The sequence below is a fragment of the Stegostoma tigrinum genome, chromosome 15 (assembly GCF_030684315.1).
Source record: "Stegostoma tigrinum isolate sSteTig4 chromosome 15, sSteTig4.hap1, whole genome shotgun sequence".
NCBI lineage: Eukaryota > Metazoa > Chordata > Chondrichthyes > Orectolobiformes > Stegostomatidae > Stegostoma > Stegostoma tigrinum.
In genome coordinates this window covers 70,857,322-70,875,802 of record NC_081368.1, presented here as the reverse complement: position 1 = coordinate 70,875,802, position 18,481 = coordinate 70,857,322, and the positions used below count along the sequence as shown (strand labels likewise).

Sequence of the window (18,481 nt, the reverse complement as noted above, 5' to 3'; positions counted from 1 at the left end):
TCAGTCATGAGCTTTCGCCACCTGCTTGGAATCACAGGGCTGGGCCATTGATTGACCCACCCTCTCACGGACGATGCAGTCGGTGCTTTGAGTCAGATCTGATCCCAATACTTTGAGAATAAATCATTTCTATTCATAGACGAGTGGCTGTGTGACTCCCTGCCACTGGGACACTCCTGTCCTCTGGAGGGAGATTCCTATTAGTTACAGTTTTGCAGCAGTTACAATGGCGACCTCTGTGGCCATGTTTGACAGGTTGGGATAGGTTGCGAGATGTGCCTGGCCATGCAGTGCCTAAGCCTTAAGGAGGAATTGCACACGGAAGAAGTTCATTCTGTTTGACATTCAAAAACACCGGAGTACTACTGATGTCTTCTAGGCAGCGAAGTCAGGCAAGCGGCCCATGAAGAGTCAAAAATCAATGGAGAAACATATCCCTTTACAGCGCATGAAATATTTCAGCAGCAATCTTCCTCTGGTCTTGTTTGGTTGATACAGTTCAGAGGCGACTGATTTTTTATTGATTTCTTTAGTACCATGCTGTATATGTGTCTTGTGGCCCACCTTGGTTATCCCCAGATCCTGAAAAAGAACATAAGAATAATTTAATTGTTTCAGGTCTGTCTCCTTCACCACTTGAACCGGACATTCCAGAACATTGGCCAGTTCCTGTTCCAGATTGTCAAGGTGGAAAGTCAGCTGGGGTGACTGAGATAATAGGAACTGCAGATGCTGGAGAATCTGAAATAACAAGGTGTACGGCTGGATGAACACAGCAGGCCAAGCAGCTTTTCTGCTCCGAGGATGCTGCTTGGCCTGCTGTGTTCATCCAGCTCTACACCTTGTTATCTGGGGTGACTGAGGTTTATATCTTATATCAGAGGAGAGTGACAGAGAGAGGGGGAAAGGGTGAATAATGACAAATTAGGTGCAACCAGTGAGGGGTCAGAACTGATGAGGTGATGGAATGAGGTGTAGAGGAATGAAGAGTAGTGGCAGTGAGGAGTGACAGAGTAAGGAGTGATGGGATGAGGGACAATGCATTGAGAACTAATGGAGGAAGGTGTGATGTGGTGAAGAGTGAGAGGTGAGGATAAGGGGCGATGAAGTGAGAGGGGAAGAGAGAGGTGTGAGGAGAGTCAAGAGTCAATGGAGAAGGAGATAATTGAAAGGGAAGGGAAGGAATAGAGTATTCATTTATTCACAAATTAATACAATACTGTTTTATGACTGCAGGCTATCCTAAATAAATTAGAACATTTAAGTATAGTCAGTTCTGTGATGTAAGACAGTCAGTTTGTGCAAAGCAAGATCTCAGAAATAGCAATATGTAATAATGACTGGCTATATCTCTTCAATGATATGACTGAGACGTCGATATTGACTGAGACATAAATATTGACCAGCACCAGGGAAAGCTCTCTGGATCCTCGTCAAAACAACATCATGGAATTATCACCCATTTTGGAATTCAGATATGGTCTTAGTTGGGTCTATCATCTGAAAGGCATCACTCTATGGTGTTTTGTCTAGGCTGTAGCTTGAACCCTTGACCTTATATCTCAGAGGCAAGAATGCTGCATACTGAGCCACAGCTATCGATCTCAGAACTGACATCAGTGTACATTGGCAAATTGAAGAAGATGACAGGCAGATATACTGATCACAATGGGCAAGTTCTTAGCAGAAGGGCAAAAACCTATAGCTGCTCGAATTTCAGAATGCTCAAGGAACGAGTAACCAGAATGCGATTCTAGTTTATTTTTATCACAGTGACACTGATAATGTAAAGCACCGTGCTGAATGTCACATTATTACAGTCACTATTTTGAAATCCATGGAACTAGACTATCCCAGCACTTTTGTTGCAAATATTTACCCTATTTTGCCAAAATTCTCAAGAGTTATAAATGAGTTAAAAGAAACAAAAAGTAATTTTCATAGCTTTGGGATGGAGTCAGGGCTGAGGGAGGGTCGACTGGGATATTGGCCAGGATTTGTGCCTCTGGTCCCACACTAAGACAAACTGGTTGAGCTGCAATAGCTACTAGAGTGCAAAAACCTGGTTACAGCTAAAAGGATTTAAAAGCCATAGTGTAACCAAAGGCTGGAAACAGTCGTGGCCATCAGAGCATGTGTCTCACAAAGCATGTACATCGTGATGATCAGAAGTGAAATTGTGTTGAAGCACCTCAGTGTAGGACGTGGTGCGTTGTAGAGATAAATTTATTTCTCTCACTTCTTCATTAATTTACAGTTTGAGATGTTTTCCCCTCAGGCTGAACAGCTGCCAATGGAATGGATATTGCAGATGTGAATACTGCAATTGTATTGAGGTGCTTATGAGTGAAACATGTTATTTGGTGACAGGCTGAATTTTATTGTCAATTCTCTAATATTCAAATGTTTTTTTCTTACAGTTTTCCAAATTTAATGAATAAAGTATATTGTTTGCCAAAAGAAATTGAAGGCCTTTTAGCGGAAGTACTCTGAGGTGCTGGAAGCAATGCAAAACTTCTAGGATTATGCGCCTGACAGAACATGTGCAGCATAAGTATCATTGGTAATTAAATTGATTTGAAGCACCACAGAGTGGAATATGCCATTTGGGGTGAAATTAAATTCCATTGCACATTTGGAAATTTTTAATTTGAAGTGATCTTCCCTTGGGTAGCATGCCTGAATGAAACATATATTGTAATTATTAAGCATATTACAATTATGTCGAGACACCTAAGACTGGGATTTATTGCTTGGAGACAAATTGAATTTTTTTCAAACTTTCTGTGATTTTTAAGGCAAAATGCTTCATAATTTCTTTTGCTTATTTTATACAGAAAGAGTTTTTTAATGGAAAAAAAACACTGAAGAGTGCATTTCAGAACACAGAGTTTGGTTGTTCTAGAAAGGTGTCAGATAGCATTTCTACACGAAAAGGCCGTTCATTCCAGCAAAAAATTGCAGTTTTTAAGACTGAGATTAGTCATTTTTCCTCAGCATGGACAAGAAGAAAAGGCAGACAGATGCAGCTATGTACAGATTGACATGTTTGATCTGATTGAATGTCTGAGTAGGTCCAATGCCCTGATCAGCCTCCTCCTGTTCCACTGACACTGTTCACTGTTCAAAAATGACCACTTTGGCCAAGTGTTTGATGGTTGTGGAAATTCTTAAGGAACAGAGGACAGCCAAGAATGAAAGAATAACATAAATTATACTGCACTGAGGCCAACTCAATCCCAATTTCAAAATAGGCCTTGTGTACCACTGACAGCTTCTTCAAATCATGTTATTGTGACCTGTTTGAGGTCGCCATTATTATTATCTGACTAATTTATGGGTAATAGCAGACAGGCTAAACCATGGGATGAGTAAACTGGCTACAGCTAACAGGAATAACACATTCTGCCTTGCAGACCTCTGAGTGTCATGATGTGCAAAAATGTCTTTGCATTCCTCTGATCTGCAGGGCTGTAGCCAAACTGACGCTTTATCTGTGCCTCATCTCTCCATCTAAGGGAAGAGCAGAGCCCTTCTTAGCAACAGTGAACAAGCTAGCACTCAACAAGACAGTGCATACTGTTTGAAAGAATGGTGAAAGGAAAGACTTGTTGAAGGACACTTGGCTTCACCAAACCGGAGGCTGAGTTCTGGCCTAACATTTGCCATCTGGGTGTTTCCCTAGCCCAGACTGTGAGGGCTGATAGGCCTCCATCTGCACGGTATGATTCCATGAGTGGTGCTCAACATTGTTTTACCATGATCACCATCTGCCAAAGTGAGTGCAGTTTGTTTTCAATGTGAAGTTGGGTGATCAGTCTATAACTGGAATGACACAGTATGTACAATGAACCAGAACAGCCTGTCTGACTGTATCATCATCTCAGACTGCCTGCGTGACAATGTCATAATCTCAAATAGCCTGTATAACACTATTAGAATTTCAAACAGCCTTTCTGACACTGTTATAATCTCAAACAACCTGCCTGACAATGCTATAATCTCAGACAATCTGTCTGACTCTGTTATCATCTCAATCGGTCTAATACTGTTATCATCACAAACAGCTTGCCTGACACTGCTATCATTACAAACAATCTGTCCAACCGTATCATAATGTCAAACAGTCTGTTTGCCACAATTATAATCTCACATAGACTGGATGACAATATTATAACCTCAAACAATGTCTGAAACGGTTATAATCTCACACAGCATGTCTGACGCTGCTATTATCTCAAAAAACCTGTCTGATTATATCATAATCTCAAACAGCCTGTCTGTCACTATCATTATCTCACATAGCCTGCATGGCTAATGTAGCCTGACTGGGAGAAAGAAATTTCATGGGAAACACTATGGGAAAAGTGCCAAAAAATAATCGCTCACATCCCAGGTAAGGATTGAAAGATCTGACAAATGTTTTTTATCAGTGATGTCAATTCAATAACAAGTTGGAGCTGTGGCCAGAACTTCGAGTTTGAGTCTGAGTTCTTGTTGTCACACATACTGAGATACTGTGAAAAATGTTGTTTTGTGTGCTATACAGGCAGATTGTACCAGACAGAGTGCACCAGTGTAGCAGAACAGAGTGCAGAATACAGTGTTATAGCCACAGAGAAGATGTAGAGAAAGAGAGACCAGCATTAACATTTGAGAGGTTAATGCAGTGGCTATGCAGACTCTGGTCAGAGATGTATATGTTGAAAATTCCTGATGACTTCCCATTTTAACTTTTGTCACAAGTTGATAAGAGTGGGGTGGACTTTTAGTTTTGGTGGAGACAGATAGTGGGCAGGAGCAGAACAGCCTGAGGATCAAGCCATCATAGCTACCTTTCTAATGTCACTACATTGGCTATGAATACCAGTTTGGCATTAGATATTGAAATATGAAGTACAAGTGATTATATTTCTTCTTATTCTATGTGTCTATCATCATTTCTCCTTCTCAGACACCCATCAGCTTCCTGTTACAGTTTCTATAATTTCCAGTCATGTTTTACTTTTCAACCTTAGGGCATCATTAAGATATTTAAATAGAGGGTGTCTCAACAAGTCAGTTGTAAGAGAAGTGTCATTTCTTCCATTGTAAATGTTGCAGTAGCATCTTTCCAAAGTGTCTTGTCTTAGAATTTTGCACCGACTCATGCATAGGACTCAATGGCTATGTTTTGGTGCGCACCAAGTTATGCCAAATGTGTTCTTAAAGATTATGTTTGCCAGCACTCTGAATTTATTCTGCATGTTTTTCAGCTTACTTTCAGACTTTCCAATGACAGTAATTCTAAAATGTAACTTAAAATATGAGGGATAATTTTACTGATGGCGGCGATGTGAACAGGATACAGTTACACGTTCACACCTGTCCTTTTGCTTCTATTTGTGTACAGAAGTAAACACTCCCCTTGCTTTTAAGGAATTTTAATGCCAGTGCATAAATGTGTTGTTTCCAAAGCAGTGAATGGTTATTCCAGATTGATTATTCAGGGATTAATCTGGTTAGAGACCAGATTTTCGGTTGAGTGCAATTCTTTCAATAGCATCATCACCCCTAATCAACTGTTCAAATTGGGTGGATGATCAGGATGAACATTTCTCCAAATATTTCAACAATATTCAAAAGGTTCTCAGAAATGCCATGAGCCAGGAGAAGGCAGAAGAAGGTCCTTAAGGTTAGACCCTCATTACATCAAGTTATTTCATTAGAAGTCCGAATAATTTAAGTGCTCTTAGTTTCTGACTCTGGACTTACCTAGCAAAGAACTGTTCGACTTTTGCTTCTGGAGTTTCTCCTTTCTTGACATATTCTTTATTCTTATCTTAATGCTGCTCTTGTTGCTTCCCTTTGAATGTTCCTGGGAAGAGAAAAAGGAGATTATTGTCAGGGAGCAGGGGCTCCACCTTCCAATTTGTTCTGTAAAAATATAGGTGGATGAGCAGAGACCCTTGGCCTGTGAAGTTAATTCCCTTAGTTCCTTCAATCTGGATAAATCTGACCACCTCAGCCTCTATCCAAGCATGGTAGGATACCAATGACCCCAGCAATGTACACATGGGCACTTTCTTAATTCTTGCCTACATTCCTCATGTGTGACCTTAACTCATTTCAGACTGTGCCGACATGATCATTTCTACCAAGTTCCACTCCTGGCGTATCATCCCTTGGACTACACGCCCTGGCACTCAGGCATCTGAGACCCAACTGCAACTTAGTGGCTGATATTATCTCAAGGGCAAATATATCCTAAGTTCTCTCTTTCAGAAAATAGCACAAACAGAGCACGTGACATACCAGGATCAGCTAACATGGGAAAGCTCTCCACCACTGGAGACTTCCTCACCTCATCTCAAGCTCCGTTGTGTACTAATTGACATAGATGTCAACAGCCTTACTGTCACATGTATCATGTAATTACCAGGATAGTGGAAGATGGATCACATGAAAGGTGGTCATTCTACTATGAGCTAATGTAAATCCTAAGCCAGGTCTTGCTATTTGAGGTGATTTGGGATTTAGAACATCAACATAAATATTTTATATAGGTCCACTATTATTGGGTACACATCTAAGGAGTGCAAAACAAAGGCAGGTCACCCTTAGTCACATAAATTAAGGATATCGGACAGGACTTTTACGAATGAGATGACATGAAATTCCTTCATCCAGAGAGTAACAAGCCTCTGGAATTCTCTTCCACTCAAAACAGTACAGTCAAAACATCCAATGTTTTCAAGAAAGTAATGTATATAGTTCTTAGGGCTAAACAAATCAAAGGGCATGGGGTAAACATTACAACAAGGTACTGAATTGGATGATTAGCCCACATCATACTGAATAGCAGAACAGCCCTGAAAAACCAAATGATCTACTCCACCTCCTATTTTCTACATATTCTTGCTGTCCATAGTGCAAATCAGTGAGAAGCTTCCTTTTAATCAAGGTGCACTGAAAGGGAGAAGTGATAGATGTGGACACAAGGTCGAGGAGTTGAATCATCTTAAGTATCCTGTTCAGGATCAGACAGGGAAAGGTGTTAGTGCTATTGCTATCTGTATAGGATGACGGTAAGAGAACAAAAAACAAACTGTTCTGGTAACATCATAGACAAATGTAACATTTGTGACTTGCATAAAATTTAATCAAATGGGAGACGTGAATATTAATCGTGCTTCTATAAATAGCAGAAGATTAAAATTATGGTTTTTTGGTTAGGCGGTGCTTGTTCATCATGTGTTGCTGTAAATAAATGTTGATAAAAGTGTACAAAAATTGGCCATGATTCTATCCATTGGCTTTTCTAGGTACAACAACATCAGAAGTTGATATCATATGTAGAGATGCTGGATTGTAGGGAGTTTTGTGGTATCCTATCTCAAACACAGAAAGAGAGTGAGGCATTGTGTGTAGGCAGCAGCTGCTATTGAGATGCAAGAGTTCCACATTGCCCTAATGCGGGGCTTGTTGGTTTTTATCTTCAGATGAGCTGACCTGGACAGACTAACTCACCTCCACATCATTTGTTTGTATAGCATGCCCCAGCCAGTGTAGCTCAGCCAGCTTCTGGAGGTCATTCTCAACATCACTCAGCGCAGTCTGCAATTCCTCTTCATAGGGGGGCTCCAATTCCTGTACAGACGCGAAAAGAGTGAACCATTTAACACACAGTACAAAAGCAAGGACAAGTTGCAGCACGGAGTATTCAACAATAATACCCCCAAATGCCCTATGTTAGGTTCAAGAGGGCGCAGGGCAAACTTAGCTTGAATCCAATTCCAAAATACTGCTAGTAAACATACAACTCCTCAGCATCCACATCACAGGCAGGCTTCTTTGTTCCTGCCAGGACCAGGAATGGAGATTGTTGGTGCTAAAAGAATCTGCTGATCAATATGCCGGTTCCCCAACTCGATAGCATGATACCATTGAAGGCAGACTGAAAGTATATGAAGGACAATGAGAGTCCTTATCAAACACAAACTGCCTTGATCTGCTACATAAATGCACAAATAGCCACAAGAGGGTGCTAGGCTGCTACTACAATCCTCATCGCTCCTTAAGGAATGTTATGCAATTTAATTTACCCTCCTGTTTTCCACTCAGTAACAAATTCATTTAACCACTGGTTTAAGGGGATATCTCCTTTCTTAACTTAAACTAACAGAGCCTGGGGAAAAGCCATAACTTGTCTTAGCCTTAGATAACATTTTCTCTAATAAGGACATATTTCACCACAGAGATAATGGGAACTACAGATGCTGGAGAATCCAAGATAATAAAATGTGAGGCTGGATGAAGACAGCAGGCCAAGCAGCATCTCAGGAGCACAAAAGCTGACGTTTCGGGCCTAGACCCTTCATCAGAGAGGGGGATGGGGGGAGGGTTCTGGAATAAATAGGGAGAGAGGGGGAGGCGGACCGAAGATGGAGAGAAAAGAAGATAGGTGGAGAGACTATAGGTGGGGAGGTAGGGAGGGGATAGGTCAGTCCAGGGAAGACGGACAGGTCAAGGACGTGGGATGAGGTTAGCAGTTAGGAGATGGAGGTGCAGCTTGGGGTGGGAGGAAGGGATGGGTGAGAGGAAGAACAGGTTAGGGAGGCAGAGACAGGTTGGACTGGTTTTGGGATGCAGTGGGTGGAGGGGAAGAGCTGGGCTGGTTGTGTGGTGCAGTGGGGGGAGGGGGCAAACTGGGCTGGTTTTGGGATGTGGTGGGGCAAGGGGAGATTTTGAAGGTGGTGAAGTCCACATTGACACCATTAGGCTGCAGGGCTCCCAAGCGGAATATGAGTTGCTGTTCCTGCAACCTTCGGGTGGCATCATTGTGGCACTGCAGGAGGCCCATGATGGACATGTCATCTAAAGAATGGGAGGGGGAGTGGAAATGGTTTGCGACTGGGAGGTGCAGTTGTTTGTTGCGAACGGAGCGGAGGTGTTCTGCAAAGCGGTCCCCAAGCCTCCGCTTGGTTTCCCCAATGTAGAGGAAGCCACACCGCGTACAGTGGATGCAGTATACCACATTGGCAGATGTGCAGGTGAACCTCTGCTTAATGTGGAATGTCATCTTGGGGCCTGGGATAGGGGTGAGGGAGGAGGTGTGGGGGCAAGTGTAGCATTTCCTGCGGTTGCAGGGGAAGGTGCCGGGTGTGGTGGGGTTGGAGGGCAGTGTGGAGCGAACAAGGGAGTCACGGAGAGAGTGGTCTCGCCGGAAAGCAGACAGGGGTGGGGATGGAAAAATGTCTTGGGTGGTGGGGTCGGATTGTAGATGGCAGAAGTGTCGGAGGAGGATGATGCGTTGTATCCGGAGGTTGGTGGGGTGGTGTGTGAGAATGAGGGGGATCCTCTTTGGGCGGTTGTGGCGGGGGCGGGGTGTGAGGGATGTGTTGTGGGAAATGCGGGAGACGCGGTCAAGGGCGTTCTTGACCACTGTGGGGGGAAAGTTGCGGTCCTTGAAGAACTTGGACATCTGGGATGTGCGGGAGTGGAATGCCTTATTGTGGGAGCAGATGCGGCGGAGGCGGAGGAATTGGGAATAGGGGATGGAATTTTTGCAGGAGGGTGGGTGGGAGGAGGTGTATTCTAGGTAGCTGTGGGAGTCGGTGGGCTTGAAATGGACATTAGTTACAAGCTGGTTGCCTAGGATGGAGACTGAGAGATCCAGGAAGGTGAGGGATGTGCTGGAGATGGCCCAGGTGAACTGAAGGTTGGTGTGGAAGGTGTTGGTGAAGTGGATGAACTGTTCGAGCTCCTCTGGGGAGCAAGAGGCGGCGCCGATACAGTCATCAATGTAACGGAGGAAGAGGTGGGGTTTGAGGCCTGTGTAGGTGCGGAAGAGGGACTGTTCCACGTAACCTACAAAGAGGCAGGCATAGCTGGGGCCCATGCGTGTGCCCATGGCCACCCCCTTAGTCCGTAGGAAGTGGGAGGAGTCAAAAGAGAAGTTGTTGAGGGTGAGGACGAGTTCGGCTAGGCGGATGAGGGTGTCGGTGGAGGGGGACTGGTCGGGCGTGCGGGACAGGAAGAAGCGGAGGGCCTTGAGGCCATCTGCATGCGGAATGCAGGTGTATAGGGACTGGACGTCCATGGTGAAAATGAGGTGTTGGGGGCCAGGGAATTGGAAGTCCTGGAGGAGGTGGAGGGCGTGGGTGGTGTCACGGACGTAGGTAGTATTTCACCACAGATCATCAAATGAATTTTTTCCTTCATCAAACATTTCTGTCACTCTCTGACTCAGCTCTCAAATGGTTTGAGGCACAAGCGAGTTTTGAGAAGATTTGTAGCTCAGGTTGAGGTTCTGGATGTAAGTTTGCTCACTGAGCTGGAAGGTTCGTTTTCAGACGATTCGTCACCATACTAGGTGACATCATCAGTGAGCTTCTGGTGAGGCACTGGTTTTATGTCCCGCTTTCTTTGAGGCCACGGCTTATTTGGAGTAACTGCTGGTACTCATCGCTATCCCATCTATCCAATTCAACAGTCTCATTTCACAACTGCTTTCATTTTTATCGCCCCCTGATGGTAAAACATGACTTATATGTACAAACCTAACCTTTCCATCTGCAAATGCCTTGACTGCACACTTAGGACCATATACATTTATGACACTCATTGGCAGCCACTTTAATGGTGACTTCAAACCATTTCAAGAGAGACATGTGAGAGACCATACCATCGACTCCATCTGGAGAGGCATCACATGCTCACTTAGCTCTCTTTGAACACATTGTCATAACATGAATATCATACCAACATGAATATCACTACATTACACAACTTGAATGCTGTGTCTCCTCTGTCCAAAACTATGGAATACTATGGCATGCATTGGGATAATCAATTCACAAGGTAAGTCTCGAGACAATATAGGCAGGAATGAAGGCAAATGAACTGAGGAAGGGATGAAGTTAGATCATATTTATGTTAATAAGGTCTGTGGAACAAAAAGATGCCCTTTGGCCCATTGAATTTCCAGTCAAAAACAACCTCTTTATTGTTCTAATCCCATTTTCCAACAGTTGACCAATAGCCTTGAAAGTCTTGGCATCATTTGAGCACATCTAAATATTTCTTAGATGCTATAAGCGTTTCTGTTTTGACTACTTTTACAGATAGTGAGTTCCACCATCTGCTGAGTCATAGAGTCATCGGGTAATACAGCATAGATATTGGACCTTCAGCTCACCATGTCAATGTTGACCAACATACATCAAACTATACTAACCCCATTTACCTGCACTTGGTCCACAGCCAAAAGTGCCCTGACATTTTAAATGTTTCTCCAGATGTTTCTTAAATGTTATGAGATACCTGTTTCTACTATCCTCTCAGGCAGCACATTCCATATTTCTACCTCCCTCTGGGTGAAAAAGTGCTTCCTCAAAACCACTTATTTCACACCTTAAACTTATGTCTCTGGTCTTAGATGTGTCTGCCATGGGGAATAGTTTCTCCCAGTCTGTACTGTCTGCCTCTCATAATTTTGAATACCTCAGTCAGGTCTGCCTCCCCTCACTGGCCTCGTCTGTTCCAAAGAAATCAAACCCAGTCTATCTAGTGGATCCTCATATTTGAGACTTTTCATCCTAGGCAAAATCCTGGTGAATCTCCTCTGCACCCTCTCCAGTGCAATCATGTCCTTCCAATAGTGTGGCAACGAGAACTGTGTAATCAATGTTCTATAAATTTGTGATCAGAGATAATGGGAACTGCAGATGCTGGAGAATCCGAGATAACAAAATGTGGAGCTGGCTGAACACAGCAGGCCAAGCAGCATCTTAGGAGCACAAAAGCTGACGTTTCGGGCCTAGATCCTTCATCAGAAAAGGGTATATTCTATAAAATTGTAACAAGACTTCCTTGCTCCTATATTCTACATCCTGACTAATGAAGAAAAGCAACTGTGTACCTTCTTCAACACTCTGTCTATCTATGCTGACACTTTCAGGGGTTTAAGAAGTATACACCAAAATTCCTTTGTTTCTTTGTACTCCCTGTGGACCTACCATTCATTGTGCATAGCCTTTTCTTACTATTCCTCCCAAAATGAATCAACTCACAATTATCAAGATTAAATTTCATCTGTAATTGTACTGCCCAATTTACCAGATGATCAAAATCAGACCATAGCCTGAGACCATCCACCTCACTATCAACAAATCATTTTTGTGTCATCTGCAAACTTACAAATTACACCTTCTGCACTAACATCCAAATTGTTAATTTACATAACAAACAGCAAGGGCCCAGTACCGATCCCTGTGATATACCTCTGGTCACAGGCTTCCAATCACATCTCTCTTCATAACTGAAACTCTTCACATTTTGGATCCAGTTTTCCAACTTTTCCTGGATTCCAAAGGCTCTTACCTTTTCAAGCAGTATTCACTGTGGGACCTTGACAGAAGTCTTATTGAGGTCCATGTAAACCACTTCAGCTGCACTATCCTCATCTATATTTTTAGTCACCTTTTTGAAAAGCTCAATTAAAGTAGTCAGGAAGGATTTCCCTTTAACCACTCTGACTATTCCAGATTAATCCCTGTCTTCACAAATGCTGATTAATCCTGTCCTTCAGAATTTTTATCCAATAATTTCTGTATAAATGATGTCAAACTGACTGGTCTGTAATTACCTGGCTGATCTCTGCTACCCTTCTTGAACGAAGGAACCACAAGTTACTCTCCAGTCATGTGGCACTTCACCTGTGGCCAGAGAGGTATTAAATATCCCTGCCAGAGCCCCCAGCAATCTCCTCCCTTATCTTGTATCGCAACCTGGGATACATCTGATCATGATCTGGGGATTATGCCCATTAAAACATCTGATTATCTCCTAAATATTAAGCTTAATGTTTAATCTTCACCATCCCAAATGAAATCCCCAGCCACAATATTTTCCTCCTTTGTGCATAAAGACGAGTAATAATTATTTAAGACATTATCTACATCCTCTGGCTCTACACACATTACCTTTTTGGTGTCTCGTGGGCCCCACTCTTTCTTTGTTAATCCTTTTACTTTTTCTCTGGTAATCCTTTGGGTGAAAATGTTTTTCCTCTCACTTCCTCCAAACCTCCTGCTCCTTAACTTAAATCTATGCTCCCTGGTTACAGATCCTTCCTGTCTACTCTATTCATGCTGCTCATAATTTTGTGCACCTCCATCAGGTTCCCCCCTCAGTATCCTCTGCTTGAAGGAAAATAACACCAGTCTGGCCAATCTCTCTTCATAACTGAATCTCTTCAGCCCAAGCACATTTTGGTAAATCTCCTTTGCGCGTTCTCTAGTGCTATCACATCGCTCCTATAATGTGGATTCCAGAACTTCATATAATACTATAGCTGTGGCTTTACTAGGACCAGCATAACCACTTTGCTTTTAAATCTGATGCCTGAACCAATGAAGGCAAGTAAATAATATGCCTTCTTAACCACTTTATCCATCTGCTCTGATACCTTAAAGGGCCAGCGTACATGTACAGCAAGGTGCCTCTAATCCTTCGTGCTTCCCAGTGTCCTTCCGTTCGTCTTGTAGAGGGATATGGGCCAAATGTTAGCAAATGTGACTAGATCAGTTTAGGATGTCTAGTCAGCATGAACAAGATGAATCAAAGAGTCTGTTTCTGTGCTGTACAGATCTATGGCTCTATATATTCCCTTGCCTTGTTTAGGCTGCCTAAGTGCATCATCCCAGTTGTATCTTGTGTCAATCAATACTTCCAACCATACTGTCCAACCATAATCTAATGACTACCCTCCTCATTATTTAGCACACCACTAATGTTTGTATTATCTGTGAACTTCCTACCTTCAGACATAAATTATTTATATACTACAAACAGCAAGGGCCCAACACTAATTCCTGTGGAACCCCAATGGACACAGGCTTCAGTCACAAAAACACACCTTGACCATCACCTTCTGTTGAGTGCTGATTTCAAGGCGGAACTAGACAGTGTAATTCCCTGACAAGGATATGTGGTGGGAGGCTCATCCAACTGTAATTTAGGAGATTGAAGTTGCAAGTAGTCTGCAATCAGTCTCTGACAATTTCCAGGAAGAGGGATAGAATCAATGGCTTGAGCTGGAAACAGTGGCTTCATTCTCCCTACTACTGTCAGAAGAAATTCCCACTTAGTCAGAAATTCAAGACATCTGAAAACTGAGAAATGTGCCTAGCAAAGAGTCCTTGTTGTGATATCAAAAAATGAAGCAAGAAATTTCCCCACAGTAATCTCCTGCAAATAATAATGAGATGGAAGACTAAGTAAAATGTCTGAATGAGTAATCTGTTGAGCAGTGATTTACGTTGGCCTGACCAGTTCACGTACCAGTAATTTCCCATCAAGAAGTACCTTTGTCTCTGCACACAGGGCTCTGACACTACTAAAGACATCCACGACTGCATTCCTGGTCATAGCCTGAAAGAAACACAAAGCCAAGATAAGGGAGCAAAAAGGTAGAGAAATCCAACACAGTATTTACACAGATCAACTAGCACAGTAGATTAGTGGTTAGCACTGCTGTGTCATAGGGCCAGGGACCTGGTTTGAATCCAACCTTGGGTGACTGTGTGGAGTTTGCACATTCTCCCCGTATCTCTGTGGGTTTCCTCCGGGTGCTCTGGTTTTTTCCCCACAGTCCAATGATGTGCAGGTTAGTTTGATTGACCATGTTAAATTGCCCATAGTGTCCAGGGAACAGCAGGCTAGGTGGATTAGCCATGGGAAATATAGGGTTAATAGGGTAAGTGGCAGGGCTGGGTGATACGGTCTTCAGAGGGTCAGTGTGAATCGATAGGCTAAATGGCTGCTTCCACACTGTAGAGATTCTATGCTCCTGGGTCAGGCAACTCTCCATTGGCATTACCTTTGGAATATGGGAGAATGTGAACAAAACTGGCAAAGTGATCTTACACTGAACATGCAATCAGATTCCAAACAAACCTAAGTCAGAGTGCAAGTACTGTTTTTCCCATTTAGTAAATTGTCATAAAGGAGTAGGACAAGCTTTCTATAGGCAATGCAATCACGCTGAAACTTGCTTTCTGTTAAATTTATTATTTGCAACTAAATAATAACATCTGTTTAGTGTTTTGAGGTTAGTTCATGAGTTATGAATAGAGTCTCTCGTCATTTGCTAATCAAACTAAGCAGATGACACTTTGCTTGGTTTATAATTCATGCAGAGGATCCTGTAGCATTGCTGTAGCATTCCTCCCTCTGAGTTGGTGGTGGGCTCAGGTGTATTCCAGAGGTGTGTAGTAACATCTCTGAAAAGGCTGATTCGAAAATATCTATAACTAGTGCTATATCCGTCATAGGACAACAACCTGAATTTTCACAGTGTTGAAATAATGGACGTCTCACATTTGGAAGAACTAGCCATTTTCGACAGGCCATCTTTCTATCTATCGAGGTAAGGGGCAGGGACCATGTGGCAATCTTGAATGCAGAAAGTCGATTTGAACTCACTGGTGGGATAGGAACCTTACTTTGTAATTGGCAGTTAGAAATCTTTAGTAAGGTCATAAAAGGTGCTCTTTGAGGATAGATAAGGTCTGCAGAACTTGAAGAAAAATACAAAGTCTTCCCATGCCTTAATAGTTTGTTGATTATGAACCCTAAGTGATATCATTACAGTAATATGAATTGTTGGCTGCATTCACAGCCTATCATTACCTCAGGAGGGGGACAGAGAGGTGGTCACGGTAGGTACATAGTCTGATTGACCTAAAGAGGTGTTTAAAGGATTAGCTGTCTTTGCTGTCAAGTTATGAATACAAATATTTGTTTTTGTACCTGATTAAGTATTTAAGGGAATTTAAATATTGTGAATTTGCTTTCATAAATGGGAGTACTTTTTTATGTAGTGAACTCTGTGATACATATCTAGAATTTATTTGATCTCAGTATGGTCCCTGAAGTCTAACATTAATAGAGACTGGATAAATGAGCATGCAGCCTGTAAGGGAAAAGGGTAGTGCATGGAGAGAATGGGTTGGTATGAATTGGCACTGAGGTGGCCGAGAAATTATGACAGGCTGTAGGTTATAATATGTTTGCATGTTTTGCCAGGATGAGTAGGTTAAAGTGTTAGGGATAAAGGATAGAAAGGTAAATACCTCACAAAATAATTAGGATTAAGTCCCAATGAGCTTGTATAAGTCTTTTAAGAACATAAGACAGAAGAACAGAAATAGGTCATTCAGTCAATTGAGTCTGCTCTGCCATTCAATGAGATCAAGGCTGATTTGAAAATCCTCAACTCCATTTTCCTGCCTTTTCCCCATAACTTTTAATTCCCTTATTGATTAAAATCTGTCTGTTGCAGCTTAATACACTTAATGAACCAGCCTCAATAGCCCACCATAGTAAAGAATTGCCCAACCTCTGACAGAAGGAATTTCCACATATCTCCATCTTAAAGGGACAACCAGTTATTGAGATTCTGCCCTTTGGTCCCTGGGGTCTCCGTCAAGGGGAAATAATATCTCTGCACTACCAAGTGGCCCGCTGTGTTCATCCAGCTCTACACCCTGTTATCTCAGATTATCCAGCATCTGCAGTTCCTATTACCTCTAAGAATCCTGTACATTTCAAAAAAGTTGTCTTGCTTTCTTTCAACTTCCAGTGAGTACAGGCCTAATCTACTCAACCTCTTCCCATATAACACTCTCTCCATACCCAGTATCAGCCAAATGAGCCTTTGCTGGACCGCCTCCAATGGCAGTACATCTTTCCTAAGATAAGGGGCTCAAAACCGTTCCCAGTATTCCAGCTCTGATTAGTGTTTTGTGTAGTGTTTTGTGCACGGCCTTCCAGTTTACCAGAAAGAAAAACAGAAATTGCTGGACAAGGTCAGCAGGTCCAGCAGCATCTATGGGGAGAGGAAACAGAGTTAATGCTTTCGGTTAGGTGACCCTTCTTTAGAACTTCTTGCAAAGAAGGGTCACTGCACCGAAATCTTAACTCTGCTGATACTGCCTGACCTCCGAGTTTTCCCAGCAATTTTTTGTTTTTATTTCTGATTTCCAGCATCCTCAGTTTTTCTGTTTCTTTTTTCACAATTTTTATATTGTGTTCACTTTGAAACAAAATAAATATGACTTTTGGCCTTCTACTGAACTTAGATGCTAGCTTTTAATGATTCATTCCCCAAATATCTCTGTTAAGTAGCATTCTGCAGTCTTTCTCCATTTTAATAATATTTGGTGCCTCTAATTTTCTTTCCAAAGTGTACAGAATCATATCTTCCCATGTTGTATTCCATCTGCTATGTTTTTGCTCACTCTTTTAACCTGTTTATATTCCATAGACTCTTTGTGTTAGCCTCAGTACTTGCCCTTCCACATACAATTTTGTATCATCTACAAGCTTGGCTACAGTACATTCATTTTTCTCAGCCAAATCATTCATATATATTGTAAATAATTGTAGCCTCAACACTGATTCCTGTTGTGCATGACTAATTACAGCCACCCTGAAACTGCTTCCTTCATCCCAGCTCATCTATAGCATATGGCAGCCTTTGATGTGTGCCTGGATTGGCTTGTCCAATTCCATTCTGCACCCACATGTCACTGTCAGAATGAAGTTCCCAACATCTGGGGCTCATTTCCCCAAGGTGGGTACCTTTAATCAGGAGTGAAAACCTAGTCCGTTGTGTCATTTCTGATATACATAAATATTGAAAATAGAAACAGGAGTAGGCCATTCAGCTCTTTCAGCCTGCCCTGCCATTCAAGGCCATGGCTGATCATCCAACTCAGTATCCTGTTCCTGTTTTCTTCAATCCTTTTAATTCTAAGACGTCTATCTAGCACCTTCTTGAAACCAATCAATGCTTTGCCCTCAGCTGATTTCTATGATACAGAATTCCACAGCTCACTACTCTCTGGGCGAAGACATTTCTCCACACCTCAGTCCTGAAAGACCTACTTTGCATCCCTAGTCTATGATTCCTGGTTTTGGACTCCCTGGTCATTGAGAACATCCTTCTGGTATTTACCCTGTCCTGTCTTGTTAGAACCATATAAGTTTCTATGAGGAGCCCCCTCATTTCTCAAAACTCCGGTCAATAAAGTCCAAACCAATCCAGTCTCTCTGCCCAATCTTGCAAAATTGGGTGATGTATTTGTGGATTGGAAGGCAGGATGTTAGAATTTAATATTTGTAAAATGATAGGGGTAAGAGTGGGTGGTCCCTTTAAAAGGTGATGACTAGGCTTGGAGATTTCAAAAATTTGCAAATGCACACAGACAGCTCCTGAAATTGAAACATTGCATCAAAAGGCTGCGTGGTAGCATCTCAGGCAATAGTTTGTTTTGTTATTAAAGAAACTAGTTTGAAAAATAGCCAACTAATTTAAATCAGGCACTTAGAAACTAGAAAACCAATTAAATTTAAATCTTATGGTTTTGACAACCTAAGACAAATCCTATTGTAAGAAATTAATAGGTCATCAAGGGCATAAAAATTGATGTGA

The 18,481-nt window shown here is 42.2% G+C and overlaps 1 protein-coding gene across 3 annotated transcripts in view; it reads right to left on the bottom strand.

Annotated features, from left to right (window-relative positions):
- Nucleotides 1-425: 425 nt before the first annotated feature.
- Nucleotides 426-18,481, bottom strand: part of si:dkey-172j4.3 (diacylglycerol kinase eta) — a 206,413-nt gene continuing 188,357 nt past the window's right edge. For 2 of the 3 annotated variants that reach the window (XM_048544259.2, XM_048544260.2), the window contains exons 25-28: nt 14,326-14,415; nt 7,510-7,629; nt 5,755-5,857; nt 426-582 (exon numbers count right to left, since the gene is read on the bottom strand). In XM_048544259.2, coding sequence (XP_048400216.1) covers nt 530-582; nt 5,755-5,857; nt 7,510-7,629; nt 14,326-14,415 — 366 coding nt within the window. In that variant the 3' untranslated portion in view covers nt 426-529. The remainder of the gene's footprint in view (nt 583-5,754; nt 5,858-7,509; nt 7,630-14,325; nt 14,416-18,481) is intronic. The other variant, XM_048544258.2, reaches the window with a different exon arrangement.